This window comes from Athene cunicularia (assembly GCF_003259725.1).
Source record: "Athene cunicularia isolate RWA chromosome 3 unlocalized genomic scaffold, athCun1 chr3_part1, whole genome shotgun sequence".
In the NCBI taxonomy this organism is placed as follows: domain Eukaryota; kingdom Metazoa; phylum Chordata; class Aves; order Strigiformes; family Strigidae; genus Athene; species Athene cunicularia.
Genome location: NW_020799097.1, coordinates 3,420,884 through 3,441,444, shown reverse-complemented (window position 1 = coordinate 3,441,444; position 20,561 = coordinate 3,420,884). Strand labels below are relative to the sequence as shown.

At 45.8% G+C, this 20,561-nt stretch overlaps 1 protein-coding gene across 1 annotated transcript in view; it reads right to left on the bottom strand.

Annotated features, from left to right (window-relative positions):
• Positions 1-14,990, bottom strand: part of BLK (BLK proto-oncogene, Src family tyrosine kinase) — a 36,258-nt gene extending 21,268 nt beyond the window's left edge. The window contains exons 1-3 of the mRNA XM_026845095.1: positions 14,779-14,990; positions 7,043-7,145; positions 4,905-4,953 (exon numbers count right to left, since the gene is read on the bottom strand). Of these exons, the coding sequence (XP_026700896.1) occupies positions 4,905-4,953; positions 7,043-7,145; positions 14,779-14,858 (232 nt within the window). The 5' untranslated portion in view covers positions 14,859-14,990. The remainder of the gene's footprint in view (positions 1-4,904; positions 4,954-7,042; positions 7,146-14,778) is intronic.
• Between the last annotated feature and the right edge of the window lie 5,571 nt (positions 14,991-20,561).

Below are 20,561 nucleotides of genomic sequence, written 5' to 3'. Positions count from 1 at the left end.
AAAGAAAAGAAAAGAAAAGAAAAGAAAAGAAAAGAAAAGAAAAGAAAAGAAAAGAAAAGAAAAGAAAAGAAAAGAAAAGAAAAGAAAAGAAAAGAAAAGAAAAGAAAAGAAAAGAAAAGAAAAGAAAAGAAAAGAAAAGAAAAGAAAAGAAAAGAAAAGAAAAGAAAAGAAAAGAAAAGAAAAGAAAAGAAAAGAAAAGAAAAGAAAAGAAAAGAAAAGAAAAGAAAAGAAAAGAAAAGAAAAGAAAAGAAAAGAAAAGAAAAGAAAAGAAAAGAAAAGAAAAGAAAAGAAAAGAAAAGAAAAGAAAAGAAAAGAAAAGAAAAGAAAAGAAAAGAAAAGAAAAGAAAAGAAAAGAAAAGAAAAGAAAAGAAAAGAAAAGAAAAGAAAAGAAAAGAAAAGAAAAGAAAAGAAAAGAAAAGAAAAGAAAAGAAAAGAAAAGAAAAGAAAAGAAAAGAAAAGAAAAGAAAAGAAAAGAAAAGAAAAGAAAAGAAAAGAAAAGAAAAGAAAAGAAAAGAAAAGAAAAGAAAAGAAAAGAAAAGAAAAGAAAAGAAAAGAAAAGAAAAGAAAGACACCATTTGCTGCTGGAAGGTTTTAGCTTGTACACAGCCTAATAAATGCACCGAGACCAATGGATGGTCTATTATTAGCATTTTTCAAAACAGACTGTCAAGCCACAGTCTCAGTGTGACCTTTTCAAATAATGCCACCAGCAAGAGAGCCAGACTGTCCCTTTGTCACTGCAAGATAACGTGTCTCTGGGGTAACCTGGGTTTTGTGTCTGTGCAAGGCCTGGCTGCGGCTCTGCTGGCGATTTATTGTAGAGGAGGGAGGAGAAGGGGTCAGCGTGGGAGGAAATGCAGCTTTGTAAACCAGAGCCCTGAGCAGTTCCCTTCAGGCTTGCGGGGAGGAACTTGGACATCCATAAGAGGTTTCAGCAGAGCCTCACACTCTCCTACTTACAGGGAAAAGGATGATCAGTCACAAGGGAGAATGCTTTGAAGTCTTAAAATAGCTTGCACAGTTGAGGGCTTCCCTTTGAGGAATCTTAAAGTGTTTGACCTTAGCGATCCACCCAAACTCTTGTTGCCTCCTTGAGAACGTTGTTATCACCCAGTTTCTCTGACCTGAAAGGTTTTGGGGCATGTGCCTACGGCAAGGTGTCCACAACAAACACGTTCATCCACATGCGTCATCCTGCTCCTCTTCAAAGTAAAATAATGAAGTGGTCACACTTTTGCTTTGAAAAGTAGAAGCAAATGTGTAAACATCTTTAAGCACAGAGTGGCTATGTATTCCACAAAAATGAAAAATGTAGTCTTGATGTCGAAGAGACTAACAGAAGTACAAATAAATCAAACAAAAAACAAGGAGAGGGGAGGAAAGAAAAAGAGGAAATATAGCAAAGACAAAAAGGTTTTATATGTTGAAAAAAAATATTACGATCACTTCTTTCCCTCGTCTCAAAATACACATTGAGAACACTACACACTCCGGCGAGCCAGAAGAAAGGTTCTCTCTGCTCAAGCCAGCAAGACTTGCCGTCTCATGATGTAAGTGACTCTTCCTGTCTCTGAGTCCGTCGCCCCGCTGAGAAACAGCGTTGATAATACTTTCTTGGCCTATTTGATCAAGTTAGGTCATGAGTGACTCTACAGCAGCGAAGCTGTCGGGGCTGCTAGGAGTGACTACTTTACAGATAATGCTAGCAGCCCAGAGACTTTGATTGCGAGCCAAATACATCTTGGCTCAGAGTTGCTGTCAGGAAAGTTAGATACCAGCTCGGTTTGCGTAGGCTGAGTGCCCATTTGATGGCTTAATAGAAATGATTCAAACAGTCTTCCCACCGCTGCCCCGTCATGAATAGAAGGTCTTTGCAACCCTCCCACGCCTATGGAGCCATGCTGAGACTGTGCCAGGGTCCCCCAGAGGGCCGTGGATTGGTTTAGAGCCATCCTAGGATGGTCATGGGGTAAATGACAGCTCACAGCACGTGTGTTGGCCAGCTGGGTGCACTGAGCGATGAGTTACTGCTGTGGAAAAATGGTCTAGCTTCCCATTTCAGCATGGCGTGGTCTGGTCGATCAAGGTAAAAAATGCGCTAGAAAAGGATGCCTTCAAAACACAGAGCTGCTGGTGGCACACCGGCCTCACTGCTGCTGTCACCAAGGGGAACACCATTAGATCCTCTTGGTGGAGATGAATAAGACTACGGGCTGGGACTATGACATCTGACAGCTGATCAGCAAGCCTGGGTGTGAGACTGTGGGAGATGTCACCTGAGACATCCAGGCTTGCACTGCGAGAGTGCTTCCTACCTTTCTGCCTTGTGTTTTGACACAGTGAATGTTTTTTGCAGATAATTTCTGCTTTTCTCATAAAATCATCTCAGGCCTAAACTCATAACTCTTTTTATTAGGAAATCTGAACATTTCCTCTCACCTTCCCTCCTTGCTATTGAAAGGCAACGCATGCCCATTTTTAATGAGAAGTTCTAATTTCTCATTGAAAAGTCAGCCTTTGCAGCAGAAATAACCCCTCCTTTTCCCAGTTCAGCTCGAAACCACATTTCTGACAGCATTCCTTTCAAACTCAAACCCATATTCAAGGAACAACAATAAAAACAACTAGAAGCTTCGATGCCCATCTTGAGATGTCTCAAAAAAAATCTCAATTTCCCGAGCACAATAAGCTCCCACCCCCTGAAAATCAATCCTATTCATATCATGGTTAGCCAAAAGCAGGCGAAGAGGGGGAAGAAGTTGCAGTTCCTCAATCAGAAGAAATGACTTCGACAGAGAGACCAATTCTTTGTGCAGCCACAGGTTATTATAACGCCTGAGGACAAGCACCCAAAACAACCAACTCTATCCACCAGCGGTATTTAAAGCCGGGTGTTTGGGGCCCACCATCTTGGGCCAGGACTTTGCTGTAGTGGAGCCTTTAGAGGGGTGGAATTAAAGGTCAATTTTGTCTCCATCGCGATCTAGAACCAAAGACATCGTGAGAACTTAGGGAACCACGTTAAAATGAACGAGAGACCCACATGGCAGAAGAACCCACCCCAAGTAAAAAGTGGATTGGTGGTGCTGCCAACACTGCGTTAAATCTAGAGTTATGCATTCCTTGCCTGCCTTTATGTTACTTCAATTAAGGCAAAAAGTGTCAGGAGAAATTAGGCTTTTGTTAACAATAACTAAATATATAATTTCAGAGAGAGTGATGTAAAAGCTCGAAACTGTGAAACATGTTGCATAACACCAAGATCAGGAAAAAAAAAAATAAAATGCAAAAAAAAAAAAAAAAAAAAAAAAAAAGGAAAGAAAAGAAGGGTTTGATTTTATCACCTTGGTGTCACACTTCCATAGTCAATATTTTTTTCTGACTGAATTTGAAGTGCTCCTGCAGGATACAATTCACCTCTTCGATTTTTTAATGTGATTGAATTGCCTGGATTTTGTGCTTTCTTTATCAATTCACTTGAATTGCCTTCCTTCATGAGATTATCTCAGTTATCTCAAACATCTTAAATGGTTCCTACGAGCCCATTTATGCCGCACAGGACAGAGTCAGACATATCATCATTTCTGGAAACTCAGGTATGGGTAGAGAAAAATAAGAAGTTCCTCAGACTGTCAGTGTGAATATTCCTTCAAAACTGGAACTGAACCTAACAAACCAAAATATTTTTGAGAGCTGAAAATGGCTAACATGGTACTTAATGCATTTTTTAGCGTCTTTCCACTTCTGCCTTCTGGCATGAAGCAGAAGTAAAAGCCGCCTCCCTGAAGACAGCTTCTGTTGTGCTTCTGGCTGGAGTGAGAAAGTTGATAGAAAAAACCCTGTGAAAAACTGGCAGTGTCTGCTTGGTTGTGGAGTTAGGAGAGCACGGCTGCTTGGAAATAAGCCATGAAAACAATTTTGTGAAAGAAACCATGGTTTCTGGAAAAATGGTTCTTCCACAGAAACACATCCCATTTCACATGTTTGAAGAGCTACACCTCCCCCAGATTTGATCTCTGTCACAAATGTCAGTTTTGAAGAACATTCTGATGTTTGAGGAGTTCCTCTGCGTGCCCCATGGCAGAGACCCTCCATCATCATCCATAAGACCTAAGAAGATCTAGCACTGTCGTTCCACCCATCCTATTTATTTGTCTTCCCACTTTTTCCTTTCCTCATACCCTGCCTCCCCTAATCCTACACTTTTGCCGACATGAGGAACATTTGTGCGTTGCTAACTGCTTTCTTCCAAGCTTCCTCTACTTTTTGCCTCCTAATTCTCTCTCTCTCTCTCTCTCTGTCCTTAACCTGCAAAACTTCTTTAATAGAAATATATACAAGTTGCTGTCGGAGGCTGGGCAGAGGTAGCGGAGAGCTTCCTGCTAAAAGGCAATCATCTACAAAATGCCATCTGTGACCCACAGATAATTGCAGAGGTGGATGAAGCCAACAGTCAGTCTCCGAGCAGGGGCTCTGCGCATCCTTATTTTATACTCTTTCCTTTCTTCTCGTTCTCTTTGTAGTCTCTCTGATGCCTGCTAGCTCCTCTGAAATTTTCAGCTAACTGGATACAGCATCCACCAGTTGCCACGCTGCAGACAGGGCAGCAGACAGAGAAATCTCATGCTGCCGATGTCTCAGATCTCACTTTGCTCGACTAGTGAAGAAGGACTGCTTTTCCCTCTTAATTTCTCTGATGAGCGAGGGAAAACGGCAGCTACAAACAGCTAGTGATATAAACTGAACCTTCTGAAACACACTGATAAACTCCCTGCCCAGCAATGTAAAGATACAGAAACCACAGCCTTGCAACATGACGGCTTGTTCTCATGATCTGCTGTTGGGGGACCACCACCTTGCAAAACCCCATGGGAGGGTGAAGAAAATTGAGCTAAGAATCTTACCTTGTACAGAGGCTTGGTTTAGATGAGGGATGTTGATAAATTGTCTGCCCTTTGATAGAAAGAAAAAATAAAATGTTTATTACTTCGCTGTGTTATCAGGAAGACCTGCTCTCGGCTTCACAGATGAGCGGGAGTCTGATCTAAGCCCAGTGTAGTCAGTCAACAGCCCCTGGATCTGGTTCCATGTGTGTTGTGATTGCTTTAGCATATTTTGCCATGATGTGTTCATAGCTGTCTCAGCTGTCAGCTTGAATAACGCTTGCCTCCCCTCTGAATAAAAGCATAAATCTGCTACCCACTCATTTAGACCCTGGTCTAGTTCACTGATGTCAAATTTCAGATCAACGGGGGATGAAGCATGAACCGTCCCATTGAGAAACGACAATTGCAGTATTATTTGAATCAGAAAACCAGGGGATACTCTTTGCTACAATTGCCCCAAGGCTCATGGGATATCCTTTGCTCAGGGATAAGTTTTAAAAATCGAAGGCAGTGCTTTATTAACAAATTAAACAGCAGCGAGGTGCTGAAACTCATCTGGGCACCCATTTAAAATGTTGACATGGTCCCTAGTTTGGTTTGACACAGACCCCGAGAGTGTTCAGTTGGCCACAGATCACTCCTAATCAGCAGCTGGGATGCAACCACCTTGTTTTTGAGGTTAAGGAAAAAAAATATGGAAATGGACTAGTGGGCTCTGTCGGCCTCTACCCATCTTCAAACACCAGTCATGTGATCAGTCCGAGGGACAGTGCCTAGTGACTATACCGGGTGTTTGACCACCGCCAGGTATTTTTATACAAGTGCAAAAGGAGCCAACTATGGATGCTGAATTAAAAACATCCAATGTTTTCCATCTGCGCCATCCTTTGACTCCTACTTAGCAGCAGTGTGAGGTGGGAGAGCTGCTCACCCACTGCTCTTTCTAATTTAACTGAAAGAAATATGGACTTCTCGAAAAAAAAAAAAAAAAAAAAAGTGTGTCAGAAGGTGATTGATGATACTGTATTTACACTGATAGCAGCTCCTCTCCAGTGAGCTCGAGAGAAGGAAATTTAGGAAAATAACATCTTCTTGGTCAATCTGACATCAGCTGTCATGAAAACTGGACTACATAACCATGGGAGAACTCAGAAATGAAACTAAAGGAGTGAAAAACGTCTCCGCCTGTCATCAAAAGCAACGACAGGCAATTTCTCCCCACTCTCAGAGCTCCATACCCAAGATGGTTTTCACATGACAGCTGCACTTAAGAGTTTCTCTTGTGCTGGCTGCTGGATGCAGTGCTGACAAGAACAGGGAAAACAACTTCTTGTCTTCTGTACAGCGACAGACAGATAGGTAAAGTGCTTTCCAAAGTTTAAATGAGGAGTTTGCTGTTTGAGGTGTCCTAAATCCTGACCCAGTGTCTTACTCATCTGTGCCCATGCAAGCAGAGGCCGTATGAATCCAACTGGAGCAGCAGATGCTCAACATTCCTGATTCGCAGCTCACCCCAGCACAGATTAGCTGTAGACCCTCTTTAGTGAACCTGTTGTACTCCCCGATGGTAAAGTTTCCACTGCGGTTTGCAACTTTGAATCTAAGCCTAAATCTGACCCATCTTTGTGCAGTTTGCAAGTCAGCAACATCAGTTTAGGTTGCAAGTTGCTGAGGGCAGCAGCCCTATTTAAGCGATACAGGGATGAGCTCGGAGGACTTGTGTCCAAGCGATGCAGGGCACACAGGGCAGTGGCCTCTGCACTTTCTCTCCCTGTCCACTGCCCTGCTCTTCAGTCCAGTCCAAGCAAATAATTGAGCCAGGCTCAACACAACATAGTCTTTCAGAGCTCCAGCTCAGGCAATCCACAGCCATAACATATCCCCAAAGAGAAAATGGCATTCTTTCTGACAGAGAAAAATCCCAGAGCAAGAAATGGTTGATTGAACAGTTCACCCCATATTAAGAAGTTTACGGGAAGAAGCTGGGCACGAACATTTGCTTTCTGCCCTTGGAACAACATTTCCCAACTGGTGACCAAATTATAGGAAATAAAAATACTTGAGTTCCTGCTGGTATGCACAAGTATTGCCTGCATCACCCCAGACACTAACTGAGCTGTAGAGGATCCCAGACAGACACAAAACTGAAGGCTTACCTTGGGTAGGGCAGAAGAAGGTTTACTCTTGTTTTTTGGGTCACTTCCAGAAGTATGTTTCTCATTGGATGTCAGCTGATTTTTGCTCCCAAACAAGCCCATCCTGGAAGGAAGACCAAAAATTACTTTTTAATGAGACTGCTCTTGGGGAAAGGGGCAGGCACTGAGGGACAAAACAATCTTCTCATTCATGAAGAACAAGTTGGAGAAGATGAGAATGCAGGGCAATGGGACAGTGGAGAGAAGAGTCTAAAGTCATCCCATCTACAGTCCTCCTGCTACTCTGGAGCTTGTGAGGCCCATGTTTTTTTGTTCTCACACACCTCTGGTGTTTCACACTTTGTAGATGAGGCTCAGACAGACACTACAAGTGACCAGAATAAAACGGGCTATATAAATAAGTGTTGTGGATATGTCCCCTCTCCAATGCAGAGATCCCCAGATGACATCAAGCAGACTCGCTCCAGAGCCGGGTGATACTGCATGCATGCACTGCTGGAGAGTCAGAGAGAGGTTGCTGGAGATCCTGGGGAACATCTCTCTGCTGAGCTGCTCAGGTGTACCAGGTCTTCAAGAGGGTCATACAGTCCCCAGAGCACGAACAAGCCGTACTCACGTTGCTCAGTGCTTTCCATGGGTCATGTCCCCCCCAAGCAGCAAAAGCAGCACACAGATGTAGTAGCTATCTGCGCGGTACCAGTCCCACCACTCCTCATGCTTAGGCAGCACAGACACATCCTGAGCTTGTCCACAAAGACATGGGACCTCATGTGACATTTTGGAGGACTGCAAGAAGCTCAGGGAGTCAAATATGGTGTAACCTGCATCCATTCTGCCTGGAAAGTGTGGGCCTAGGGCTTGGCTCTGTTGTCCATGTGCAATACCCTGGTACCTTTTGGCGTGTGCCCTCGGTTCTCACAAGGTGTGGGTCTCTCATACATCGTGGATTATGTTTCGCAACACCATTTGTATGTCTCAGACCTCCTGGACACCTCAAGGATCACTAGACACAAATGAATCAAGCCCTTTCCATGGACTATCCCCTCATCCACACTAGGGTCTCCACGTTTATTCTTGAGGACTCGTTTAACTTGCAGCCCAGAAATGTAATTTCAGCTCTGGTCAATAATTCTAGCGTAATAGATAGTCTGGGTAGCCAAGATAGTTAAACCATGACAAACTCAGCCTCTCAGCCCCCTGAAAATGTAGGGAACAGTTGAAGCCAGCATTACTGAAGTGCTGTTGCCATGAGTATATAAGGTATCTGCATCATCCAGAACCAAAGTCTGTCCCAGTCCTTGCTTTAAACCAAACCCAAAAAACCACGAGACAACCCAAATCCTGAATACCTGTAGCTGAACAAAGACATGTTGGCTCCTATTCTTGCCAAAATACCTCAAGGTCTGCAATGAACATAGAGGACTAGGGACTGGAGGCCCAGGGAACAATGTGGTTAGGCAGTTCCCCCAAATGTCAGTCTGGCACCGTGGTGTGACAGTCAGACTCCAACAGATGTGTTCAAATTAGCTGCCAGCAAAGCAGACTAGTGGGAAAAAAAAATATTCAAGTAAGAGCAACTTTTTTTTTGCTTTCTAGCACGTAACTAATATTTCAAAAACTGGGACTCTGAAATGAGGTTTCCAACAGAGTTTCCCAATATTTTAAGGTGTTATTTTTTTTGAAATATCTTCTCCCTTCTGCCTCATTTTTATTTTTACTGGTAATGTAAACAAAACAGAAGGAAATATTTCAGGATATCCCAACACGTTAGTCAAATGTTTTTCAGCATCCAAACTTCTCTGAGTTTTTCTCTGACTTGAGTTTACAGGTGGCCCATCCATCTCCACCCAGGGCTCAGCACCGCTCTGGACACTGACAACACAGTTGGAGGGGAAGTTTCACCCACTGAATCAGCCACAGCATTTCCTGCAGCAACTTCATATTAATTTGGCAGCCTCCCTTCCAGGTTGCAAGCAGGGTTTGATTTGCTTAGAACTGGTTGTCATGCAATGGCACATAATTTATTAAGTGAGAGTTTTGTGCTCTTCCGCTTGCAAATTGGTGGAAGATAACTTTGTGACAGGATTTCTGATTCTGAAGGGTGTTATTTGCCAGGGTAGTAACTGAGAGTAGCTGGAGTTCCCTTTTCACCCAGGGAACTGTAAGGTATCATTTTAAGTCAAGGCTGGATGATAAAAAAGTTTTAGATACCACTCATTACCAACCATAAAAGACACGAAGTCTACCTGTGTGTTGGACATCTATCTACGGTCCTTGTTACTATCTCACTGGAGCATCTCGGGGTCTTTGAGATACTCGGCTCCCAAATGGGAGATACAGACATGGCAATTGCTGTCTTTTCAGCTGAGTTAGGGGACGTGCGGTATAGCACGAGTCAGCAATATGCTTTGACCACCAGTATGTCACCAGGATGATCTTATGAGAGACTGGACGGACAATCTGCAGGACAGTGGATGCACATTTTGGGGTTTTGAGTTGCTCTCGATGGCAGCACTGGTGAGGCCAGTGGGAAAGGACATAGAAGAATGTCAACCTCAGCATGTCCCATCAGGATCTTGTGTCCATCCCAGCTCCTCTGACAGGGTTTGAGAGGAATGAGGATCGTGCCCAAACCTGTGCATCTCCCCACAGTGCTCCTGCATCCAGGGGCATGTTACAACCCTTTCTGCACCGTGCCGAGCCTGGAAACATCTCTCTGCATGCCTGCACAAACTGAGCTTTCTCCCTACACGCATGTGTCAGAGACACATCCGTGCAAAACAGCACAGAGGAGTGAAGAGCATGTCCCAGCACGGCTGGGAAGTGGAACCAGTGAAGTCTCCCACAAAGGTCACTCACTCCCGCCCACACACAAAGGGCATTAGCACAGCTCTGGGTATTCACGGTCCCTGCGGCAGCCACCGGCCATGCTCTCCAGGTTGCCTCTGCAGCCTTTGGCAGCCAATGCGACCATCTTTCATGCCGGCAGGTATTATACAAAATCCCAAAATAGTGCTGCAGACAGATGTTGTCAGATGCAGAGAGATGCTGGTGAGCTCTCAGCACACAGCTGTTGGAATCTTCCTTTTTTAAAAAGTAATTTAAAAAAATTTAAAAAGTGGCTGAGTTGAATGTATCTTTTTCCACAGTGTTTCTACTTCTGATTAATTTTTTTTTTAATTAGCTTCACAAAAAAACCCCATTTGAACAAAGTAACAGATAGTAGTTCTCCCAGACTTTCCCCCCCAGTGGAAAAGAGCCTGAAAAGAAAAGCGTGAAAATTTCCTTTTGTGAATTTTCAGGTTTTCACATCTAAAAGAGTTTGCTTATATTTAATAGCCAAGAGCAGGGAACCTTGTTTCCTCAACTTCACTCAAGTTCAAAAAAAAAAAAAAAAGAAAAAAGAAAATCTATATAACAAGTTCTTTTTAAAGCAACTAGAAATCAAACCTGAACAAAAAAAACTTTAAGGCAACACAAAATTTTTCCACATGCTTGAAAAGTTTTAGCAAAAAATAGTTCGGCTTAGCTGCTGATAAGTTTTGAGCAAATATATTTGACTCGGAAAGCTTCCTGGGAGAGTCAAAGCAAGGCTTTGCTGAAAAAGTCAATAGACAGGAGGATGGTGAGCTCCGTGTGGCACCCAGCTGTGAACACGTGTGGGACAGACACGCAGGTCACAGGCACGCCGGATGCTTGTGTAGGACCTAGGACCCCTAAAATGTGCTGTGTGTCTTCAGCAGGTGATTTAGCAGCCTTCAGAGGGGCAGGTGAGCTGACGTTTTGGCTAGTGACAGCTGGGTGCGGGTCAGGATGTTCCAGCTTCAGTGGGCCAAGGGGGGGTGTGTGTGTGTGTCTTCTGGAGATCCCACCACAAGGCCCTGCTCCAACAGTGCTTCTGCTGGCACTTGGACAACATCTTCGTGGTGGAGAGGAGGGGATTTGACTAAATGTCCTACCACTCACCCATCTTCAAAGAGGAGTGGAGAACATATCCTACAGGAGCAACCATTAAACCCTTGGAGCTCCAGGGGGACCAAAGCCCAGTAGAGATGGACACGAGTCTTTGCTAACCACAGGGTTTGGAGACCTGCCTTACACCTGTGCTTGGCCTGGTTTGAGTGCCCAGGGTGGGCTAAATCAAACAAGGCAGCGTCGAATCGGACCTGCTGGATGCCCTTACTCCTTTTGTTGCAGCAGATCATAGGGTAGGATGGAAGAACCTGGGCTAAGCCAAGCACTGCAAGCATTTGCCCATCTCATCTTTATGGTAAGCAGCCCTGCACCATGGACACACCACCTACTGCGGTCGGCTGGTTTCCTCTACCAGAGCAAGAAAACAAAAAAAAAAGTTGTTTCTGATGTGAATGCAGCAACGTATTCTGCAAGAGGGATGTGGATGACACAGATGAATGGCCTTGGGATTGTATGGGTGGGTGTGGGGAAAGAACAAGACAGACTCTAGCAGAAAAGCAGAAGTGTCGGCTCATCATCTGCCTCACCCCCATGAAACTGTGCCATGGAAAAATAGGTCAAGACCCAAGCAAGCCAATAGTGTTTCACTGTGAGGGCAGCTCCAAAAAACCCCCAAAGCCCAGTGAAATCACAAAATGAGCCCCCTTTCCATTCAGATTCTAGGGCGTGTCCAACAAAGCGTTTTCAGCGTTCACCACAACTACATATTTCACTTCTTTTTAAAACTTCAGAATGTATTTTTTTTTAAAGAAAACACTTTTTGAAAAGAAAATTACAGTAAAAGCCGTAAAAGAATTACTTTGAAAATGCAGATATAGCCAGTTATGAAGGGTTTTAAATGCTGAATTTCTCTTTGCAAGTCCTCACCCTTCAAGAAAGAATTGCTGAAATCAACTCACTTTGTATACAATAATTCAAGTATTCCGGTTTTGCATTTTGGCACCAATGAGAAGCAAAGAAGTTCAGTAGAAAAAAAAATTTTCTTCCACTTCTAGGCATATCCCAGATGTATTAAATTCTCGTTTTCCTCAACAAAATAGCTCTTCAATACATTTCCTGACCTGGCACCCTTGGATTGCTTTGCAAGACACAAAACCAGAGAATTACTGAGATCTTGGTGAGATCAGTTACTTAAACAGGAATGAAGATTTGCTACCGAAGCGTTTTCTACTGTCACTATTTTCTACTTGTGCTGGGTTTTTTTTTTTTTTTTTTTTTTTTTTTTTTTTAATGATTAGCTTTGTTGCTAAGAGTTAGAAGACAGCTACAAAAAAAAAGTGTGCTGTACTATAAACATCACTGACCATGCAGAAGGTCTTTTTCAGAGGCAGAAGGTGGAGGCTATGGCCATCATCCTCTAGGACACAGTGGCCCAAGTCTTGCTGAAGACCCCTCCCTGCAAGCGAGACACGCACAGCTCTGGGTCTCCAGCTAACATCAGGGGAATTTTCATAGCCAAAAGCTGCTGCTCAGCAGGAGCAGGGTGTATGAGGAGGGATTGTGGCAGAAAGTCCCTGGGAAGAGCTGGAGAGACAAGAACAAGAAACATCATGTTCTTTTTGCTGGGGATTCAAGAAAATGTCTGGCTTGTATGTTGGATCCTTGCTGGAGAACTGGGAATATCCTACGGGCAATTTTCAGATCCCATCCAGCCCTGGTCCTTGTTGGAGAAATATACCAAGTTGTGTTTGTGTTTACACTGAGGCCTCTTTCAAACACTCTGGCCTGTGTGAAAGGTCTTTGAGGGAGCATGAAGATCTTGTCCAGGAGCAGCCAGGCCCTCCAGGTGCTAATATTGGTGCTGTGCTGCTGCAGATCCCAGTATCGAACACAGCCAGTGTGGCCAAACTGGTCTGGGTAACATCTGTTCCCTTCCAGCTCAGGGCAGCTGGAGAACACATGCAAGAGCTCTATGCTCCTGTGATTTACCCCTTGGTGAGGGCTACACATTGCAGAAATGAGTTTGAAGCCAATCGGCTTGTTTCGGGATCTCTTGCTGCAATCCTAGCCAGCGTGACATTTCCATTGCAAGTTAAGTATGGCCTGAACCTACCATCTTTCTTAGGCCGTGCTTTGCAGGTGAGCCTGGCCCAAGCAAACAAACCAAGCAGAGAATCTGGCTATTTCAGACCTTTCTAAAGAGCTGGGACATCCCATGGGAGAAGGCTTGTGTGTGAGGTTGGGGGTGGGAGCACACAGGTTTCCAGGACCCTGAGTTTAAGCAGATAAAAAAAAAAAAAAAAAAGAAAAAGAAAAAAAAAAAGCAAGCTTCTTGCTCTCTCCAGAATTAGAAAACAGCCGCCTGCTGCCAGAGTGGTCATTCGCTAATGAAAACATCTGTCTGGAGGAAAAATGGCTGCTTACATTGAGCATTGTGCCCTGCTGGAACCTGGCAGATGCTCAGCTGAGCTGCAGGAGGCTGTGGGCCAGGAAGCAGAGCCAGGGCTCAGGGTCCCAGGGAGTGAAGAGAAGGAGGGAAGATTGCTTATCCCACCTCCCTTAAACATGTTTTCCTCATGAGCTCGCCCCAGGTATTGCATCAGCCAGGTGGGATGTCTGCTGGGGATGGCTCTTCGGGACCTGAGGTCCTGCAGCAGGGGGAGGTGGGATGCACTGGAGGTGGGAAGGAGGAGGATGGGGCCAAGAGAAGCAGGCACATCTCTTTGGGTACCTGGAGCATGTCTGGAGTTCTGCAGGTGCGAGAGGTTTTATCACAAAACTGCATTGCTTGATGGCAATTTCTGCAGTGGCTGGAATTTCAAACCAAGTTACACCCCAAATCTGTCTGCTGCCCGGTGTGGGTGTGGGCCCGACTATGGGTGAATTGGAGCACAGCAGGCAGAAATCCTCTCTGCAGGCCACCCCTACCTGGCATCTAAGTCCTGTGGAAGTGGGCACAGGCTGTGCTGGCTTGGCCAGAATCCCTGATGCTGTTTCACAGCCCTCTGAGGGCACATCACGGGGGTCTGTAGGCATGTGGGGAGGTCCTGGCCCTCACAGCCCTGGGAACATGAGGACAGAGATGGGGTGTTACTCCACACCTCCATGTGTGGCTGCCCACATTTCTGCCCTGGAAAAGGCCCTTCCTGGAGGCCCTACATCCTAGGGACTGTCTTTTCCTAGCAAAAGGACAGCATTTTGTAGGATCCATTAGCCATGTCCTGAGAGGAGCAATGAAGCTGGTGGCAAGCTGGTGCTCAGGCATTCGGTGCTGTCAGAGACCCCCTCCTTGGGTCAGGTCTCGGAGGGAATGATGCTCCCTCCCACCATCCTCAGATGAGGCAAAAGGCTGTAGGGAAAGAGGTACATCTCCAATTCCCCACCTGAACACCTTCAACCGCATGTCAGAAACAGCTTCTGGCTGCCAGAGCACTTCCCCTACTCATCACAGTTGTGTCCAGCTCTGACCAGCCTTCCCCACATATATTCACCCTCTTCCCCCTCAAGGCCCTGGTGGGAGATGGGGGGATGGCAGTCCCAGGGTTTGCATGCCTGGCACTTATTTGTCCTCCTCTCCTTTTGCAGTAAACCGAGGGAACAGCATCCCTGCAAACCATCCCTCGGGGCTGGATCTTAGCAGCCGCTGGGTAGAGCCTCCATCATCTCTCTACCCCGCAGATCTTGGGGAAGGGAAACAGGGCAGGGGGAGCATCACGTGAAGGAGGGATGGGAGAGAGAGAGGAAGAGGATAGAGAAAAACCTGCTGGTTTTCTCCCCACCCTCAGGGGAACGTGGATGGGGGTGGGATGTTCCCTACTTGCCTGCTTCCTATGCAGATGCTCCTGGAGACACGATCCGAGGACGGACGAACCACTGGTCCGACCCATGACAGATGCTCCATGGGGCTGAGGGCCCTTGCAGAATTTCTCCGTTAGAGACTTCTGGCTCCCACCACGTCCACACCATCCATGGGACCGACCGCTTTGAATGTTACACCCCCAGCTTGGAGGAGCAGCCTGATTTTGCAAATGCTTTTAATGGGCTTTCTTTTTTTAATCAGGTCTTTGTGTCAGAACTGGCTCTTTTCTCGCCCCCCCGAGGATTCCTTGCTCTATTTTGAATATAAAAATGATCATCTGAGAGGGGGTGGGAGTTGCACTTCCCAGACAACCTGGCCAATAAAAAATAGCAGTGAGGAAGGCGAGAAACCCAAAGAGAATCCAGACACAAAACCCAGCAAAACCCACAGGCTATTAACAGCTGTCATTAAAAACAGCTACAACGACTGTGAATGGATTGTGTTTCCACTATGCAAACCACCAAATTTTAGGAAACAGCTGAACAAACTGGTTTTGCAATGATCTTTCCTTTCTGTGATTAAAATAAGACCTTTTTCAGATGAAATGCATCTTGTTCCAGTGAGCCCCAACGCTCTATGAACCTACTCAACCATAGCAGCTTGGTCTAAAGAAAGAAGACCTGGACAGGGACTTGTGGGTGACTCTGAGGAAGTGACACTCTCATTCTGCCTCAGCATGTTCAATAGGGAGACCGAAACGCCTCTGTCTTTGGAGATAAGTGTTGTATAAAAAGCAGGACTTGTTTCTACAGACTCCTGAGGCTTCCCGTAGGGTGCATAAAGAGCTGGATTCTCTGGGGTGTTTTCAATGTATTTTCTTAAGCTGTTGCAGAGATGAGACGCCCGATAACCACTGTGCAAAACTCTCTGTTTAATTGTGTGACATCGTTTTTGTGTTATATGGGGTAGCAGGAGGGAAGGGGCTCTTGGTATCAGCCAACTCGAGATTGGAATGACCTCACATAGTTTGAGCTTCAGCTGCTCTCACTGAGGAGGACAAACATCAGCCGACATCCACCGAGTGTGATACACAACCTAAAGGTCACCCACACGCTGGTGATGTTGTTTACAGGAGGAAAGGCTCTGCAGAGCAGATCTAAGCTGAGGTCAAGGCAGAGGACCTTTAAGAGTCAACAGACCCAAGGACAAGACAAGGCTGGCTGAGGACATGATGCTGTGTAAGATGGGAGCAGCTGCTCCAAGACGCACACACTTGATGCCCCGGCACTACTCGAGGGGCTGTGAAGTGCCCTCCATGGTTAACCCCCATCAGACACATGGCATGGAAATCAGCCTTGGCTCTGCAACTGCTCGGTGCTCCTGACAAATAAAAAAAACCCCAAAACATGGAGGGCTACTGACAAATAAAAAAAAAAAACAAAAAACCCAAAACATGGAGGGCTACAAGGCTGTCTGGGGTTTGCAGGTACTCGGGGATCACGTCAAGAGGGTCAGCACAGGGTGACTCTGGAGACAGCCAGGACAGACACACACACCATCACCCTCAGCCAGGTGTGCTGCAGAGGCAGGCCTGCTGTTTTCATACCAGGTACAGAAATGAGGAAGCCCTTGCAGATTCGTCAAACTTCTCCCTTGCCAGTTTGCACTTTTCCTGCTCAATTCTCCTCCAGCTAAGGGCAGGGGAGAGAGACGGAAGCAGTTGGGTTGGGGCTTGGGAAGGAGAGGACAGCTTCAGGGTTAGCCGGGAGTGCTTTGAGCTTTAGGGCAGGAGCTTGTCCTTTGGTGGAGAGTGTATCTGAGGTACCTGACCTCTCTTTGCTAAGCGAGCTTCACTTCCTATTCCTATGAAAAGGGAAGTAGCTTTTTTAGAAACCTGCTTGTCATCCACCACTGAGGTAGGAAGGAGGAGCTACCACGAGGTGCAGCAAAGGCTTAGAAATAAGCTAGTGGCTGCCAAGTCATCTTGGGAAACAAGGCAATAGCGTGGCAGCTCCTTCTTCTGATTTGAGACGTGTTCCTGATGCCGACAGTGGGGAAACCCAGCAGCTGCAGCTGGGCTGCTGTAGAGATTCTTCCAGCAATGGCCATGGTTCAAGCAGCTCAGAAGCAAGAAGTAAAAATAAAAAGGATTCGATAGGGTGTGTTCTGCCTATTGCATCCCAGGGAGGTTGTCTGGTGTCTAAGATACCATGGCTGTGCCCCCACATGTCATCTGAGGCACATTCCTTCATCCTCATGCCTCCTCTGTTTCCTCCAGACTGGGCATCTCCTGGCCATGAGATGAGACCCAAAGTCAAGAAGTCCAGGCAGAGTGTGGCCTTCTGCAATTTGCTTACTGAGAAATCATGAAGTGACAGCCCAGGGATGTCCTTTGAAGGCAGCTAGAGGGACACCACTGCGAAAGCATGTGAAAAAGGGCACTAAAAAGAGAGAAAGTCCTCTCTTATGCAGATCCCAGGCCACTCCAGAAGGGCTCCATCTGCTTTCTGAACCTGAAAGCACAATCTCTAATCTCACACAGCTGAGTCGAGCCTATCTGGCAGTGGTTTCCACCCTGTTTTCACACATAAGTCCCCAGGTGTTCTGCAATATCTTTGCAGGCCTCCACAGAAGTGTGCAATCCCCAGGCTGGTTTCTCTCTTGCTCCCTTTTACAGTTCCCTGTAAGACATGCATGGAGACCAAAGGTCCCTGCAGTAAATGCCCACGGGCTCTTAGGCTTGCCCATAAGAAAGACCTCTAGGACCCTCCACTCCACCAGGGTGTGGAGAGGGACCAGAAAAGGTGGCAGTCTCACTGCAGTTGGCTCACAGCCCACCAGGAAGACCCCACAGCCAGAGACCTACCCCTATGGCCCACTGCATAGCCTCCTTCTGCAGCAGGACCACTCCCACTGCATTTTATCCAGTTCACACTGAACAAAAAAATGTTCCTGTTAAGGAGTCTGTTGCAGAGTGACGCCGGCTTTGATCTGAAACCACCAAGAGGGATGAAGGCACCTCTCCTCTTCCCACTGCCCCCCAGGGCTCCTTCCCTGCACTGCTGCTGTAAAAACCGGGCAGCTCATTCCCTCCAGATGCTGTTTTCATCATCTGGCCATGTTTTTCTCTTCCCTGTTAGGAATGAATAGTCTAATTTACCATCTGAACCTCTCTGTTTCCGTTCCTCTTGCAGATTAAAAGCTTATTTAATGCAATGTACTGTTGCTCCTGAAGATGATGATGTATTAGAACCAACCCATCAGCCTCCATTTTGAGACTCGGACTTGCTGAGCTCTCTGAGGAAGCGTCTCGACTAGTGAAATAGGCAATATTTGGGCTTGTTCTCCCACCCTTCACAATTAGGTGTCTGCATCCAAACCCCTTGTAGTCCCCATGCCGTGCTAGCTCCTGGACTGTGTTTAGGAAGGTTTACCCGAGTTGCTCAGGTTTCACTGCCCGCCTGTCGGGTCTCTGCTTTCCAAGAGACAGGCTGTCCCTTTTCCCCTGATTTACTGCCCTAAACATGTCACCATGTTCAGGATGACACAGACACAGGTTCCTTGAGTAGTCCCAGGTACCAAACCACCCAGAGCACAGGGTGGTGATGAGCTCCCTCGTTTCACTGTTGTTATTTGTTGTTGAATCCTGTGGGTATTGCAAGGGACTGGGGTGAAAATGCAGCAGATTCTTTGGCTGATGGTAACTGGGGGATATTCTGCTAGTAGGGTCCACAAAGAGCTTTTGTCTGGCCTCAGTTAGGAAAAGCCCTTTAGGAGAGAAAAAGTGGCTTTTTTGGGGGTTTTCTTCTCACATATTAATGAGAGAATTAATGAGGAGAAATGCAAACATTTCAAACCAGACACCTTCCCGGTAATCTCAGGAAAGTTTGAATTTCCACTGTCCAGAACCAGTACAAGCGTTTGCATAAAACAACCACTGGAGAAACATCTAGCACAGATCCTGAGGCAGGATCAGCCCTCACAAAACCTTGCTGGAAGAGCGTGTGGTCCTTGCTTCCAAAAGCCTGCCCATGCTGGACATGGTGGTGCTGATTTTTCCCTCCTACACACACCAGTCCATCCTGCCAGGCTTCCTCTACACTGCTCACACCGTGGCTATTCTTGGCCCCTTGCAGCAGCCAAGACCCTGCCCCAATTTTATTTTCCTATTGATGCTAGTAAAGAAAGAAAAAAAAATCAACACCATTTTTAATCCCTTATTCAAAATTCGAAGGTGAGCTTAACTTTTCAGTATTAAAAGAACACTCAAACTTCTCTACGGTGTTCAAAGGAGATAGACATGTGGCAGAACAAGGTCAGACCTTGCAGAAGTCTTTATTTACAGCACAAAAGTGGTGGGGCTGATCCACTTTCAGGCTACCTCATCTTTGATCTGGTCTAATTCTATCCATCAGAGCCAGAAGAAATTTTATTTCCTCAAGTTTCCTGCTTTGCCACTGTCCATACTCTCACTAGCATCAGCAGGACATGTTGATGTCCATGCAATGCTGCATTTAAGCAACCAGGATTTCTTCCCACCTGGCTAAAACCTCTCCTGTACAGAGTCCCACATTCACAATTCCCTTCAATGCACAGTTGTGATTCATTGGCAGCACACCCAGTGACTTCTACACAGAACATTTTTTTTCCCACTTTTCCACCAAAATTTCCAGGAAAAAAAAAAAATCCATGGGAAATCACCACCCTTGAAAGGGTTCTGTCACAAAACCACCATGCATATTGGCATCTCTCACTGGAAAAAGAATAATTCCCTATGCAAGCTTGCTATATTAATGTCTCAAGCAGCTGTGGTCTTCTTCCTGTGCTTCTAAAATAGTGAAGGCCAAATACATAAGACCCAGTCAGGAAAAGGTCTTGAGATAAAAGTCAAGTTAAATCTTTTATATCAACTTCTCCATTTGCTTAGTATGACCTCACTTCTCCCCCCTTCCATCACGTATTGCGGGTGACGCCTTGATTTTTCCTGAGATCAAATTTAACCTCTATTCAAAGCCCACTTCTCAAGCATCACCCAGCCGTACACATATTTTGAGATGTTCTACCCCAAAGTTTCATGGTTCTAAGCCATCCACCGTTAGCATCTATTCACATAAATGTGGATGCCATCATGGCTCGGGCGTTGGGCAGGCAGCTGGCTAGGCTGCAAGAAGTCCTGCAGCTCCTCTGCTCGTGGCATTTTGTCAAGGTTTTTCTTTCCCACCCTAGGGTTTCATGGAGGAGAGGAGTACCTTCTTATGAGGCTACCTCGTGTGACCTGATGGTCCTTCACCACGAGCCACCATAACCTGGGGAAGCACAGGGGTCTGCGAAAAGGGGAGGCTGCAACCTTCTGCATATGAGGATACACCATAATATAGTAAATTGGGGACCCAGGGACCTGAGTGCAAGGCCAGTCGTCTCTTCTGCCTCTTTGGCCATGAAGACTCTTAAGCAGATGGCACAAAGAGTGTTTTCAACCAGCCTTCATCCACCAAAAGTTGGATGCCAGAGGTTGCATATTCAACCATCAGTAAGGCAGAGCAGACATCCCAGACAACTGAATAATTTTTCACTCTTCTCATTAGCATTCATTTGTAAACCATGTGCTTTCTATTTCTGCTCTGTCTCCTGACACACACAGCACCTGAGGTGTCCTGCCCGCTGCTTTGTGATCAGTAACACAGTTCATGGTTTCCAGAGGAGCAGAAATAATCAGTGAGATTTGGTCAAATGTGGAGAATATTTTCATAAATAGATAAATAAATAAGAGGGGGGAAATGTGGGAGAGAGATTTTGAAAAGCACA